Raw genomic sequence first — 15,930 nt, forward strand, 5'->3', positions numbered from 1 at the left:
TATCCAAATGCTTTCATATGCATAATGTTGATTTTTCTAACAACCTTGGTACAGAAGATAAGGCAACAGAAGATCAAAGGTTTAAGGTCACATATAAATAGAAAAATTTAAAACTGAGACTCAAATTTGGGCCTTTCTCATCCACCCGCTGGTATTTCTCTCCTACCCACTGGTATTTCTCTATCATGTGGTAAATTGAATTCTTGTCATGACCAGGAGGATAGAGGTGACATTTTACGAGCACACTCTTATTTCACAAGTCAGTTTTGTAAGTTACTATTCAAATTCCTCAGTATTCTTCATGATTTCCACGTACTTCTATTCTTACCCATGTATTATGTTAAAGGAATTAGATAACCTCAAAAAGCCAGAAAGAAACCTCAAAACTTCCTGCTGTGCTTTTCAAGGCAGCTCAATAGTTCAGTTTAAATAAGACTTTAATTTTTTTTAACACCTATTATAGAAAACTATACTAAAAGTAAGTTCTTCATTCCACATTCTAAGATCTAACTCTAATCTGAGGGAAAGAAAAATATGGGGATGAGAATATATTGACAGTGTAAGGACAAAAATCCATTTATAAGTCTTGTCTTTGTCCATTTGCAGCCGTCTTCCATGTCTATTCTTTTAGACAGACAGAGCACCTAAACCCAGTCCATTCTCGCTACCATGAGGTTCATCCTTAAGTCTGAACTCACCTTTCTCTGCAGTTGGGTGTAGTAAGTGTTAGGGTCTTCAAAAGATCCAGCTAAATCAGTATTTATAGTCACTTAACATCTGTCTTGGAAAATGAAGTTCTTGGAATAAAATAACCTCCTAAATTAACTGAAACACACAGACCTCAGGTGTTTTTGAACATGTGAGTATCAACCCAATCAAACAAGACACCATGTGAGCAATTAAGTATTTGTCCATTATGATCCTAATTGCAGTTCACAGTATGCCCAATCTTCATCCTCAGGTTCTTCATACAATCTGACGCAGCAAGTGTGGCATCAGTTGTGGAAAGGTTTCCCAGGGAAATGTTTGCATTCCAACATGTTCTTAAAAGCTGATAGAATGGATTTATCATAAGGCAAAACCATAAGCAAGTTTTGGGTTTGATGGCCACAGAACCTATATGCACCATATGTCAATGTCTTATTCAAAGGGAGGTGTTTGATACAATTTGCTGCCTCAGTGAATGTATAATGAATGAATGAGAATTACAACGGAATTTAGCAATTTGTACATGGCCAAAAGAACCCAAGTCCTGATCTAGTGACGAAACCAATGCAATCTTCCTGCCACACTCCGTCTAGATTTCGAATCATCCAGTCACATCCCACTGCTGCTGCTGCTGCTGCTAAGTCGCTTCAGTCGTGTCCAACTCTGCACGACCCCATAAACAGCAGCCCATCAGGCTCCCCTGTCCCTGGGATTCTCCAGGCAAGAACACTGGAGTGGGTTGCCATTTCCTTCTCCAATGCATGGAAGTGACAAGTGAAAGTGAAGTTGCTCAGTCATGTCCCACTCCTCTCTACTTAATTATATGAACCACTGGCCCCACTAGAGTAGTACAGAAACAAACAAGAAATGGAGGATCGAGAAAACCCTGGAGCCTAGCTTTCACTTTTAACCTGATTTTTTTGGCTTCCAGGGTTGCTGCTCATTAAACAGGGGGAAAAAAATGTTTGCAATTTTCAAAACATTTTGCATGTTAATTCATTCCAGATGCAAACAACTTTCAAGGCAAAAATCACTGGAGGGTTCGTGGTGAACAGGACCTAGTTACCAAATGAGGTCACATAAAAATTAAAAAAACACTAAAGATTAAATAGTCCAATGCTATCCCGGGGGCATGAGCTATGCAACCCAAGTAAAAATTAAAACCAAATTACAGTCACTAATCAGCATTGCATAACACATCCGACTCGTTTGCATACAATGCAATTATCCTGATAGATGCTGAACTCAGCACACCCAGCTGGGTTAGAGTGTCCCCAAGGATCTGAGCCAGTGGGCTTTTTCCCTGTGCATTCGCTGCATTCCCTCATGACCACAACAGCAAACCACTCGTCAACACCACTCAGTGCCACTAAACTTGGAATATTTGAAATAGAAGTGATGCAAATCCATGCATGGCTCACATTCAGGCCCCCTCAGATGAACAAGAAACAGGCTGATTCTGGGTCGGTGCTCCATTTCTAGAACATCCTATTTGATCCCGAGTTTTAGAAAACCACAGTCGTCTTATGCTATATAAAGAATTCTTCTTCTGCTTCTTTTGCTTCACCCTGGACTGGCAGGGGAAGGGGACATTCTGAGAGTATCTTCTTAGCACCAAGGTCCCTTTGGCCAGCAAGTGACAGGGGGTGAACCCTTTCCTTAAAGATCCTGTTGTTTTTGGAAGCAGCTGACCCTGAGAAAGAGGTTGACAAGCATGATGGTGGCTGGTGGGTCTGAAGATTCCTAGGAAATCTGCTTGCAAAAGATGGCCTGTGTTCCGAACTGACCACGGTGAATCCGGTGTCAACATTGGTCTCTGCCTCCAGCTTCTCGAAGCTGTTTTCCTGGCCGAGGACCTTCGTTCTGGCCCTGGGTTCGAGGTGAAGAGAAGACAGTTGTGGTTGGGATTCCGTGGCTGGGCTGCTGGGCTGAGCTGAGCCACCAGGGCTTTTCCACGAAGTGTCACCGGAACCGTCTGACGCTGGCCACCCACCAGGCTCAGGCCGCTCCAGGGAGCCCACCTTGAACCTTCTGCCCCGATTCCTTCGACTCCTCAACTCTAGGGTCCTAATTGCAGAGACAGGGATCAGCCTGGAGCCTTGGGGAAGAGTGTCAGCTCCCAAGGTGTCATTCAGCAAAGGAGGCTCACCATTCCTCACACCAAGTCCTGGATTCAACTGGACCTACAGGGCAAGGAGAAGAGTTAATGTTTTCCATTAACTAAGTGCCAAGAACAGATTACATCATACTCAGGCTTCTGCCATGCTGTGCTCATGCAGACTTTCAATAAAGTCAGTTGAATTGAATAGAAGTAAGAGGTACAGTCCTTCAACAGGATGAGCTGCCCCCTTTGCTTCCTGGACATTATATTCTACCTTTTTATTTAATCCAATAAAGTTTTTCTCTTCTGGAACTGGAATCTGGCTATTTACACATTCAGAAATTGTTCAGGATTGATATTAGACTATGCAGTCTAGAGCAGCCTCTGTGTCACCAATTTTTACCTGCACTCTATTGGAATTTTACAAGGCTGACCCTTCTCCTTTACATTTGAAGATTTCTCCTTAAATTTCTATGTCACTACGTTCTTCTGGATTTTCTTTTTCCATCCACCCCTCTCAGTTTCGTCACAGGACATAGTTCTTCAGTGCTAACCTGGGCCATCTTCTCCTCTCAGTCTGCACACTCTCTCAGGAAAATCTCATTAAATCTCATGCCTTCAACTATTATCTAACTGATGAAGGCATTGGAAAGTCATTATAGTTCAGATCCAGCTCTTAAGCTTCAGACTTATCTATCCAACCGTCATCCAGGCACAATCTCCTAAAACTCAACACGTCCAAAGGTGAGTTCATTGCCCTCCTCTCACTAAATCTATTCTGCTAACTCTTCTCCCTCTCATAGAACCTGGCATCATTTGCTCCATACTAGCCAAGCAAGAGCTTCGTTTTCCCTTCCTCATCCTCCATGTCACCCATTCCCATGGACTCTGTCTTCCAGAGACTTCTCAGGTCTTCCTGTCCCTCCATGTCCACTGCCATTAACCCTAGGGCAGATGTCAGCGTCACTCATTGAAATACTGCAACAGCCATCCGTCAGGACACCTCATGGGTGCTCCTGGCCTCCCTCTAATCCATTCTCCACTCTACAATCAGAGGAGCTTTGAAAACAGTTTTATCATGTCACCCTCCTGCTTCAAGTGGCTCCCTACTCTTCTTAAGATAAAATCAAATCCCTTAAATAGAGCACCATACCCTTCGCGGCTTCCCTGGTGGCTCAGGTGGTAAAGAATCTGCCTGCAATGCAGGAGACCCAGGTTCAATCCTTGGGTCAGGAAGATACCCAGGAGAAGGACATGGTAACCTACTCCAGTATTCTTGCATGGAGAATTCCATGGACAGAGGAGCTTGGTGAGCAATAGTCCATGGGGCCTCATGGAGTCGAACACAACTGAACAACTAACACTTTATTTTTCATACTCTTCACGGCAAATAGATGGGGAAACAATGGAAACAATGACAGACTTTATTTTCTTGGGCTCCAAAATCATTGTGGACAGTGACTGCAGCCATGAAATTAAAAGACACTTTCTCCTTGGAAGAAAAGCTATAACAAAGCTAGACAGAGTATTAAAAAACAGAAATATCACTTTGCCGATAAAAATCCATATAGTCAAAGCTATGGCTTTTCAGTAGTCATGTATGAATGTGAGAGTTGGACCATAAAGAAGAGTGAGTGCCGAAGAATTTATGCTTTCAAATTGTGGTGCTAGAGAAGACTCTTGAGAGTCCCTTGGACTGCAAGGAGACCAAACCAGATAATCTTACAGGAAATCAACCCTGAATATTCATTGGAAGGACTTAGGCTGAAGCTGAAGCTCCAGTATTTTGGCCAACTGATGTGAAGAGCCATCTCACTGGAAAAGACCCTGATGCTGGGAAAGATTGAAGGCAGGAGGAGAAGAGGGCAACAGAGGATAAGATGGTTGGGTGGCAACTCAATGAACATGAGTTTGAGCAAACTCCAAGAGATAGTGAAGGACAAGGAACACTAGCGTGCTGCAGTCCATGGGGTCACAATGAGTCAGACATGACTGATAAACTGAACAAAAACAAATACCTTTCACAACCTGTCCTTTCTTACTCCAGCTTAATTCACCCCTTCTTCCTCTTGTCAAAATTGAGCCTTTTTCAATTCTTGGAACATTATTTGTTCTTTCCTAATGCCAGTGTTTTTGTATATTATTTCCTCTGTCTGGGATATGTCACTTCTGACTCTTTTTCCTGAAAACTCCTACCTTTTGTCAACTCCAAGCTTACACATCATTTCCTCCTAGAAGCCTTCTCCGTGTCACTGAATCTGGGTGGTTGTTGTTCAATCGCTAAGTCATGTCTGACTCCTTGTGACCTTATGGACTGTAACCAGCCAAGATCCTTTGTTCATTTTTCAGACAAGAATACTGCTGTGGGTTCCATTTCCTTCTCCAGAGATCTTCCTGGACCGGGGATTGAACCTGTGTCACCTGTATTGGCAGGCAGATTCTTTACCACTGAGCTACCATAAGAGAAAGTGAAAGTGAAAGACGCTCAGTGGTGTCTGACTCTTTGCAATCCCATGTAGCCTGCCGAGCTCCTCTGTCCATGGAATTCTCCAAGCAAGAATACTGGAGTGGGCTGACATTTCCTTCTCCAAGGGATCTTCCTGACCCAGGGATCAAACCTGGGTGTCCTGCATTGCAAGTCGATTCTCTACCATCTGAGCCACCAGGGAAGCCATCAGAGGTACCCCTAAATATTGGTTCTGTCACATATTAGTTGTGGAACTTTAAACAAGTTACCTAATTTTCCTGTACCTTAGTTTCCTCATACATAGAAGGAGATGATAATAAGTACCAATGTCAGAGAGTTGCTGAGAAGTTTAAATTGTAACAGTGCCCGGGGCATAGTGTTCCTAAACATAATGTTGGCTACTATCATCATCATTAATCATACTACTTGCTGTCCTGGCAGCCTGTACTTTCCATGTCCTCATAGTCACCATGCTATTCTGCAGTTGTGTGCTCAAATTCTCTGTGTCTTCTTCTAGACTTTGCCAACTGGAAGAGCTAGGACTTTATACACCATCTTGATCACTCTATCTCCAGTATTTAGCACAATGCCCAACATGTGGTAAGTAATCATTAGATGTCTGTTGGATAAATAAATAAAGCTTTCAGTTCAGTTCAGTTCAGTCACTCAGTCGTGTCCAACTCTTTGCGACCCCATGAATTGGAGCACGCCAAGCCTCCCTGTCCATCACAAACTCCCGGAGTTCACTCAGATTCACATCCATCGAGTCAGTGATGCCATCCAGCCATCTCACTCTCTGTCGTCCCCTTCTCCTCCTGCCCCCAATCCCTCCCAGCATCAAAGTCTTTTCCAATGAGTCAACTCTTCGCATGAGGTGGCCAAAGTACTGGAGCTTCAGCTTCAGCATCATTCCTTCTGAAGAAATCCCAGGGCTGGTCTCCTTCAGAATGGACTGGTAGGATCTCCTTGCAGTCCAAGGGACTCTCAAGAGTCTTCTCCAACACCACAGTTCAAAAGCATCAATCTTCGGCGCTCAGCCTTCTTCACGATAAAGCTTAATGCCTAACAAATTGTGTGTAGAAATGTATGTCCCCTAATTATTAGCCATTAAGTGGATACAAAATCTTTTCAAGAAACTGCAGAAGGACATCTATCCTATGGATGGTCATTTCTGCAATCTTTAAGAGAAAGACACCAACTTTTCTTTTTTTTAAGAGAAGTCCTTAGACCATATGGTAGAAGAAAGTACAAAATTTTTACTATAGAAATGCAGCTTGTGCAGTGGAGTGAAGAATTTTCAGGAGAAACATAATGCTGAGTGATTGAGATAAATCTTGAGAGAAAATGAAGCTTCTCTTGCCGAAGAAGCAACTGAAATGCATTTTTAGAGATTCTTATTATTTAGAGCACATCTTTCTAAGAAATATTTGTAAAATGTTGCAGATTGAGAGCTAGGTGTTTTTGAGTTTCAAGGAACATTAGCAAATACCTTGATGAACAGAAAGAGTATTTGCCACACATTTGGCTCCAAACACTTGAGAAACAAGAGGCTCTGCATCTATGAAACATGATCAAGCTGTTGAGGAAAATCTGACATCATACAGGGAAAATAATACTGTCTCTTACTAAAAGTGATTCTAAGAAATAGCAAGAGAGGATTTCTCCTACATTGAAGGAAAAAAAAAAAAAAAAGACTGCATGGTTTCCACATGTGTGGCCAAAAAGAATAAAAGCCTTCTTTCTGGGGGAACTAGTTAACCCAAGTCTAATATGCTGGTGTATTATCATAGCTTAACTGACCCAGATGGGGAAACAGTGGAAACAGTGTCAGACTTTATTTTGGGGGGCTCCAAAATCACTGCAGATGGTGACTGCAGCCATGAAATTAAAAGACACTTACTCCTTGGAAGAAAAGTTATGACTGACCTAGATAGCATATTCAAAAGCAGAGACATTACTTTGCCAACTAAGGTCCATCTAGTCAAGGCTATGGTTTTTCCTGTGGTCATGTATGGATGTAAGAGTTGGACTGTGAAGAAGGCTGAGCGCCAAAGAATTGATGCTTTTGAACTGTGGTGTTGGAGAAGACTCTTGAGAGTCCCTTGGACTGCAAGGAAATCCAACCAGCCCATTCTGAAGGAGATCAGCCCTGGGATTTCTTTGGAAGGAATGATGCTAAAGCTGAAATTACTTTGGCTACCTCATGAGAAGAGTTGACTCATTGGAAAAGACTCTGATGCTGGGAGGGATTGGGGGCAGGAGGAGAAGGGGACGACAGAGGATGAGATGGCTGGATGGCATCACGGACTCGATGGATGTGAGTCTGAGTGAACTCCAGGAATCAGTAAAGGACAGGGAGGCCTGGCATGCTGCAATTCATGGGGTCACAAAGAGTCGGACATGACTGAGCGACTGAAATGAACTGAACTGAACTGAACTGACCCATGGAAGCTGAAACTCCAATACTTTGGCCACCTAATGCAAAGAGCTGACTCATTTGAAAAGACCCTGATGGTGGGAAAGATTGAGGGCAGGAGGAGAAAGAAGGGAACGACAAAGGATGAGATGGTTGGATGGCATCACTGACTCAATGGACATGAGTTTGGGTAAACTGCAGGAGTTGGTGATGGACAGAGAGGCCCGGTGTGCTGTGGTCCATGGGGTCACAAAGAGTCAGACATGACTGAGCAACTGAACTGAACTGACCCATGGAAGAGGAATACCCAACTCCAGCTTCCTCTAGCCTTTCATGTGAGAGAAGTGAAGTATTCAACTCCAGCCCACTCTAGCCATTCTCTTCCACCTAAGAGGAGAGAAAAAAAGTGTAAACACTTGTGAAGTTCCAGGCATAGACTCATTAAGACTGAGACCTAATCTTAGAATGACTCCCTTCCCCCAGTTCCTTGCCACCACATCAGTAAAGTATTATTTACAGCTGTTCCTATGTCTCCTACATCATCCTGGCTATCAGGGAAAAAAATCACAAGACATTACAAAAGGTAAAAAGGCACAGTGGAAAGACAGAGCAAGTATCAGAACCAGATGTGGCAGGAATGTTGGAATTATCTGGCCAGTAATTTAAAATAATTCTGATTAATATACTAAAGACTCTAAAGGATAAAGTAAATAGCATGCAAGAACAGATGGCAATCTGAAAAGAGAGATAGAAATCCTAAAAGAAGAACCAAAAAGATTAAAAAACAAAAACAAACAAACAAAAAAACACTGTTTAACAGAAATAAAGAATGCTTTAATGGGCTTCTTAGTAGACCAAACACAGCTGAGGAAACAATCTCTGAGCTGGAGGACATATCAAAAAAGTGCTTGAAAAAGAAAAGCAGAGAGAAAAAAACAGGCTGAAACAAAACCTACAAATCAGAATGGACAACCTAAAAACTGGGACAACTACAAAAAGAGTAATAGACATTCAATGGAAATACCAGAAGAAGAGAGAGAGAATGAAACACTAGAAATATTTGAAACAATAATGACTGAGAATTTCCCCAAATTTATGAAAGTGAGGGTCACTCAGTCATGTCCGACTCTTTGCCACCCCATGAACTATACAGTCCATAGAATTCACCAGGCCAGAATACTGGAGCTGGTAGCCCTTCCCTTCTCCAGGGGATCTCCCCAACCTAGGGATCAAACCTAGGTCTCCCTCATTGCAGGCAGATTCTTTACCAGCTGAGCCACCAGGGAAGCTCAAGGAGTGGGTAGCCTATCCCTTCTCCAGGGGATCTTCCCAACCCAGGAATTGAACCAGGGTCTTCTGCATTGCAGGCAGATTCTTTACCAGCTGAGCTACCAGGGAAGCCCCCCTAATTTATGTCAGACACCCAACAACAGATACATCCACTAAGGAGTCAAACTGTAGGATGAAAACTGCCAAGTGGAGAATAGGGTAGCCCTTTTCATGCAAAGATGGGCTTGATAAAGGACAGAAATGGTATGGACCTAACAGAAGCATAGATATTAAGAAGAGGTGGCAAGAATACACAGAAGAACTATACAAAAAAGATCTTCACGACCCAGATAATCATGATGGTGTGATCACTAATCTAGAGCCAGACATCCTGGAATGTGAAATCAAGTGGGCCTAGGAAAGCATCGCTACAAACAAAGCTAGTGGAGGTGATGGAATCCCAGTTGAGCTCTTTCAAATCCTGAAAGATGATGCTGTGAAAGTGCTGCACTCAATATGCCAGCAAATTTGGAAAACTCAGCAGTGGCCATAGGACTGGAAAAGGTCAGGTTTCATTCCAATCCCAAAGAAAGGCAATGCCAAAGAATGCTCAAACTACCGCACAATTGCACTAATCTCACATGCTAGTAAAGTAATGCTCAAAATTCTCCAAGCCAGTCTTCAGCAATACATGAACTGTGAACTTCCTGATGTTCAAGCTGGTTTTAGAAAAGGCAGAGGAACCAGAGATCAAATTGCCAACATCTGCTGGATCATGGAAAAAGCAAGAGAGTTCCAGAAAAACATCTATTTCTGCTTTATTGACTATGCCAAAGCCTTTGACTGTGTGGATCACAATAAACTGTGGAAAATTCTGAAAGAGATGGGAATACCAGACCACCTGACCTGCCTCTTGAGAAACCTGTATGCAGGTCAGGAAGCAGCAGTTAGAACTGGACATGGAACAACAGATTGGTTACAAATAGGAAAAGGAGTGTGTCAAGGCTGTATATTGTCACCCTGCTTATTTAACTTATATGCAGAGTACATCATGAGAAATGCTGGACTGGAAGAAACACAAGCTGGAATCAAGATTGCTGGGAATATGCAGATGACACCACCCTTATGGCAGAAAGTGAAGAGGAACTAAAAAGCCTCTTGATGAAAGTGAAAGTAGAGAGTGAAAAAGTTGGCTTAAAGCTCAACATTCAGAAAACGAAGATCATGGCATCTGGTCCCATCACTTCATGGGAAATAGATGGGGAAACAGTGGAAACAGTGTCAGACTTTATTTTGGGGGGGGGCTCCAAAATCACTGCAGATGGTGATTGCAGCCATGAAATTAAAAGACGCTTACTCCTTGGAAGAAAAGTTATGACCAACCTAGATAGTATATTCAAAAGCAGAGACATTACTTTGCCGACTAAGATCCGTCTAGTCAAGGCTATGGTTTTTCCAGTGGTCATGTATGGATGTGACAGTTGGACTTTGAAGAAGGCTAAATGCCGAAGAATTGATGCTTTTGAAGTGTGGTGCTGGAGAAGACTCTTGAGAGTCCCTTGGACTGCAAGGAGATCCAACCAGTCAATTCTGAAGGAGATCAACCCCAGGATTTCTTTGGAAAGAATGAATTGGGGGCAGGAGGAGAAGGGGACGACAGAGGATGAGATGGCTGGATGGCATCACGGACTCGATGGACGTGAGTCTGAGTGAACTCCGGGAGTTGGTGATGGACAGGGAGGCCTGGCGTGCTGCGAATCATGTGGTCCCAAAGATTGGGACATGACTGAGCGACTGAACTGAATTGAACTGAAGATATGCATTCAATAAGTACTTGGTGAATGACTAAACACTGACATTCCTGATCATGTATTCAGACATTCATTCATTACTGAGCATCTACTATGTACCCTAATATCAGTCTGTCTAAAACACATATCCCAGGCTCTGAGAAGCATAAGACGGTCTGCACTGACAAGAGGTCATGTAGGAAAATACATGGAGAGACACATAGCATCCTTCTAACACAGACAATAATTATACTACAGTTTCCACTGTACAAAGCACCTCCATGTATATCCCCCGTTTTGATCTCATAATGCAAATTGTACGTGTCACTACCATTCAGAGGCTCTATCAGTGACTGCTGATTATAGTCAGGATAAAATAGAAGCTACTTGGCAAGGCTTTTGCTCATTCACCCAAGAATGATTTTGCCTACCATGTGCCAGACATTGTTGTAAGTACTGGGAATACAGGAGTGGACCAAAAACAGTCTCCATCCTCATGGTGCTTACCCCCCAGTGGCTGACCATGTGCCTGAGGATGTAGCCTCTGCCCACCTTCCCATCCTCTTCCCCCAACCCCCTCCCTTCTCTCCAGCCACATGGGACTATAGGGTGCCTTCTGAAAATGATGGCTAAGAAAATGCTATTCTACATATTCTCACCCATCATCTCCTCCATTTGGAACACTTTCCTCTCCTCTCCATCTGGCTACTTCCTTCTGGGCTATCCAGCTCAGGCAGGGCCAGGTCTCACTCCTCAGGGAAGCTTTGCCCACCACGCTCACTGGATCTAGCAAACCACCCCCTGAAACCCCCTCAACACACATCCATCGTCGCCCTGAGGAAGGGTTACATGTGGAGAAGTGAACTTGTGATTAGGACTCTCCTGCAAACGCATTCCTGCATGCTCAGTCCCTCAGTCATGTCTGACTCTTTGTGACCTCATAGACTGTAGCCCAACAGGCTCCTCTGTCCATGGAGTTCTCCGGGCAAGAATACTGGAATGGGTTGCCATTCCCTTCTCCAAGGGGTCTTCCTGACCCAGGGATCGAACTTAGATCTCCTGCATTGTATTATTATTTTTTTTTTCCTTTGGTGGACATCAGTCATTTGTGCTACCCATAATTTGTCCCCTCACTGATCTTCCCTGGGGATTCTTGTTCCCCCTCCCCCAGGAGTCCCAAGAGAGTCTGAGTCCAGAAAAAACCTAAGGAAGCAGGAGAGGAGAGCCTCTGCCTCAGAACTAAGCTATCCACACAACCCCATTCCCCTGAGTGAGTGACTGAGTGCATTCGAGAGAGAAGAGAGTCTGATCCAAGCTGGTACAACTGACGTGAAGTCCAGAAGTTTTAGGGGACCTTTGTGGGGTGAAGAACTCAAATGGATCATCTTCAGAGTTGCTGGCTGCCAGCTTCTGACCACAGTGGCCTATCTGGGGAAGTGGCAGAGCTCAGAGTCAGCTCCAAGGCCTGCTTCTTAAGACCCAGGCTACTTAAGCACAAAAAACAATGTAAGAACAGACTTATGGTCACAGGGGCAGCAAGGAAGGAGAAGGTGGGATAAACGGAGAGAAAAACATGGAAGCATATGCACTACCATATGTAAAATAGATAGCCAATGGGAATTTGCTGTATGACTCAGGGAACGCAAGCCAGGGCTCTGTAACAATTTAGAGGGATGGGATGGGATTGGGAGGGAGGTTCAAGAGGAGGGGACATATGTATACCTATGGCTGATTCACCTTGATGTTTGACAGAAAACAACAAAATTCTGTGAAGCAATGATCCTTCAATTAAAAGATAAATAAATTTATAAAAAATAAAGATAAAAAATTTAATTTTAAAAAAGAAATAAAATTAAGGCTTACACACACACGTGCGTGCACACACATGCACACACAAAGCCAATGCATTTACCCCTCATTCTCTCTCCCCAAAAGGAAGTTTGCAATGGGTTTCATATCCTGAAAAATTCACCCCATTATAGGAGTGAAGTAGCTATAATGTTTTATCTTATATAGTGTATGATATCCGATCCTTTGTACATTAATTCTTCAGGGACTTTTATATGACACCAGAAATAGAAGTTTCCAGAAGATAATTCCCCATTTTGTTTGCAAAAGCCTAACCTCATTAATATTTATCCAAAAAACTATTCTGCACTCCCCAAATTCAACCTAACTTTCCAATGGAGCTAAGCTGTATAAGCCATGATTCAGAAGTAAAAATGTCAGTCGGCCTTTAAAACAGAAATGTGTCTCCTGCTGCACACACTTATTACATTTTTGCTCGACAGAGAGATTTGAATTCTGGAGATTAACTAAGACTGAAGGAAAATTTTTAGACGCCTTGCAAATTAGTGAATTATATAATAGGCAACTAACAGAAACAGTGCCTATCTGCCTTGTGTGAATGAGAAGGTAAAGGATTTAGAGATCATTTCATATAGAATCAATATGACTCATATTTTATTAATAACTCAAAGCTGATGAGAATAAAATTAATCAAAGGGAAAGATAATTCATCTTTTAGCCTGTTTTTACCTTATCCAGTAGGTCTTAAAGCACTTCCTGACCATTTCTCAAGGACAGAAACTTTGCTGTGGATATCATGTACACCTCCCTGCCCGCACACACTTACAGAGTACTGGACTGTGGTGGTTAACTGCCTGGTTTCAGAGCCAGGTAAACACTTAATCTTGTGTCTTGAGCAAGTAACTGGTACCTCTTCTCCTTGGTTTTGCCTTTTGTAAAACTTCCTAGGTTGTAAGAAGGACTAAATAAAATAATCAAAGTGAAATACTTAGTCTAGGGCATAATATCGGAGAAGGCAATGGCACCCCACTCCAGTCCTCTTGCCTGGAAAATCCCATGGACGGAGGAGCCTGGTAGGCTGCAGTCCATGGGGCGCTGAGAGTTGGACGCGACTGAGTGACTTCACTTTCACTTTTCCCTTTCATGCATTGGAGAAGGAAATGGCAACCCACTCCAGTGTTCTTGCTTGGAGAATCCCAGGGACGGCAGAGCCTGGTGGGCTGCCGTCTATGGGGTAGCACAGAGTCGGACACGACCGAAGCGACTTAGCAACTTAGCAGGGCATAATATAAACAATAAGAGCTAAAATTGCTTTCTGGGCACTAGCTTAAGCTCTTTATAAATGTCAGGTCACTTAGTGTAAATAACAACCTGTCCTCTAGGAAGATGTTATACTACCCTCATTGTGCTAATGAAGGAAACAAGGTTCAAACATCATGGAGCTACTAAGTGGCAAGGTTCAACTGCCACATAATATTGTATAAGAAATGACTTGTGGTAACTGTAATTATGCTTGCTTTCAGTAGGATGCTTACCAGAAGATTTTTTAATTCAAGCTTTTCTCAATTTTGAAGGGTTCTAACCATCTAAATTGATTTGGGGTAAAATTTCAGAGTGATGCAAGATACCTAAAAGTTAGGTCAACAGGATGGCATGTTTAACATTTGTTGTTGTTATTGTTTTAGTCACTAAGTCATGTCTGACTGTCTGTGACCCCATGGACTGTAGCCCACCATGCTCCTCTGTCCATGGGATTCTCCGGGCAAGAATACTGGAGTGGGTTGCCATTTCCTTCTCCAGGAGATCTTCCCAACCCAGGACTCAAACCCACATCTCCTACGTTGGCAGGCAGATTCTTTATAACTGAGCCACTAGGGAAGCTTAACATACTTAACATTCCCAACTTTAATTATAACTTCAGCTTTCTTAGGTTCACATGGAAAGAACTAACAAAATTTCTGAACTGGAAGAGTGGGAAAAATATTGGTGTCTAGTTAAGGAGCATGGTTACAGGAAAATCTGAAAAATGGGACATTGTCTGAGTCTACTGCAAACTACTTGTGTCAGTTACCAGCTCACAGCATCTGAACTTCCTCTTCTGTCAGATGAGGGGATTTGATTAAATCAGTGACTCTCAACTGTGCTATAAGTTATATATTAGCATTATCCAAGGAGCTTTCAAAAAATACCCAAGCCTAGGTGCCCCCAAAGATTCCAGTCTAACTGATCTGGGGTGAAGTCATGACATGAGAAGATCTGAAAGCTCCCCAGAGATCCTGGCAAGCAAAGAAGGTTGAAAACCACAACATGATTTTGGCTGTCAAATCACACGGCTACATGGGCATCTAGAGATCACAGAGACCAAACAGACATACCTGAAGCAGAATCTTGTTGCCGTCATAGTCCTGTGTTTGCCACCGGGTGCGGCTGATGGGGACACAGGGATGGGGTAGAAGAGGCACTAACTGGCCAATCTCCTGGACCTTGAACTGCAACACTGAAGCCTCTTTGGGGTCCACCGATGTTCCGAGGGGCAGCTGCTTCAGGGAGAGCTGCAAGGCGAAGGTCTCAGTGGAGTAGAGCACGAAGAAACAGAAGTTGCTCTTTTGCAAGGTGGCTTCTCTCTGCAGGATCATTGCGTAGAGCCGGATGGCGTCTTCGTAGTTATCAAAACTGCAGTAGAGTGTCACTCTCAGGATCTCGGTGCCACAGTGCACCTGCCTCACGCCCCAGATGGGCATCTGGCTGTCCAGACTGTAGAATTCCTGATTGGCAAGAATGTAGGGGCAGGGTCTTCCCTGGATGTTCTGCGTGGGGTAGCACTGCCACGGCCAATGCTGTAGGGAGTCAAGCACGCGGAAAAGCCTCTCCTCACCTAGGTTCTCCTGCAAGAAAAGCAGAACAGACATCCCCGGGAAGCGTGACCGCTTGGAGTAGCACTTGTCGTAGTATTTCACTGGACTGGCCCGCTCAGACACAAGAAAGAGACGGATATCTGGGCAAATGCAATCTAGGAGCTGATCCAGGGTTTGCTGCAAAAGCAAGCCCTGCCCCGCGTTGGCCAGGAGGTGAACAGTCATGGCTGGGGGCTCCGGTATCTCATCCATTGTGGATGCTGAGGATGACAAAGGATGCTGGCGAATGGGGCCCGCAGGTTCGGCTTCTGAAATGAATTGGAGGGGTGGGAGGTTCCTACATTCAGCCTTCAGCCCAACAGGAAAGCTTCAGGACTTCAGAGCCACGCTCTTATCCTGTATGCCTGGTCGCTGCCGGCCACACTGTGAGAGAATCTCCACAGATTCGGGGACAACAGCCTCCATGAGACACACACCAGCAGCGGGGTCCATGTCATCCAGCCGGTGTATAATGT

At 43.7% G+C, this 15,930-nt stretch overlaps 1 protein-coding gene across 1 annotated transcript; it reads right to left on the bottom strand.

Annotated features, from left to right (window-relative positions):
- Positions 1–2,237: 2,237 nt before the first annotated feature.
- On the bottom strand, positions 2,238–15,667 carry FAM124B (family with sequence similarity 124 member B). The gene is made up of 2 exons (XM_068966864.1): positions 14,936–15,667; positions 2,238–2,891 (listed from the first exon to the last, which is right to left on the bottom strand). The coding sequence occupies exons 1-2, from the start codon at positions 15,665–15,667 to the stop codon at positions 2,238–2,240; spliced, it is 1,386 nt and encodes a 461-aa protein (XP_068822965.1).
- Positions 15,668–15,930: the final 263 nt, after the last annotated feature.

This window comes from Capricornis sumatraensis, chromosome 3 (genome assembly GCF_032405125.1).
Source record: "Capricornis sumatraensis isolate serow.1 chromosome 3, serow.2, whole genome shotgun sequence".
NCBI classification, from domain to species: Eukaryota; Metazoa; Chordata; class Mammalia; order Artiodactyla; family Bovidae; genus Capricornis; species Capricornis sumatraensis.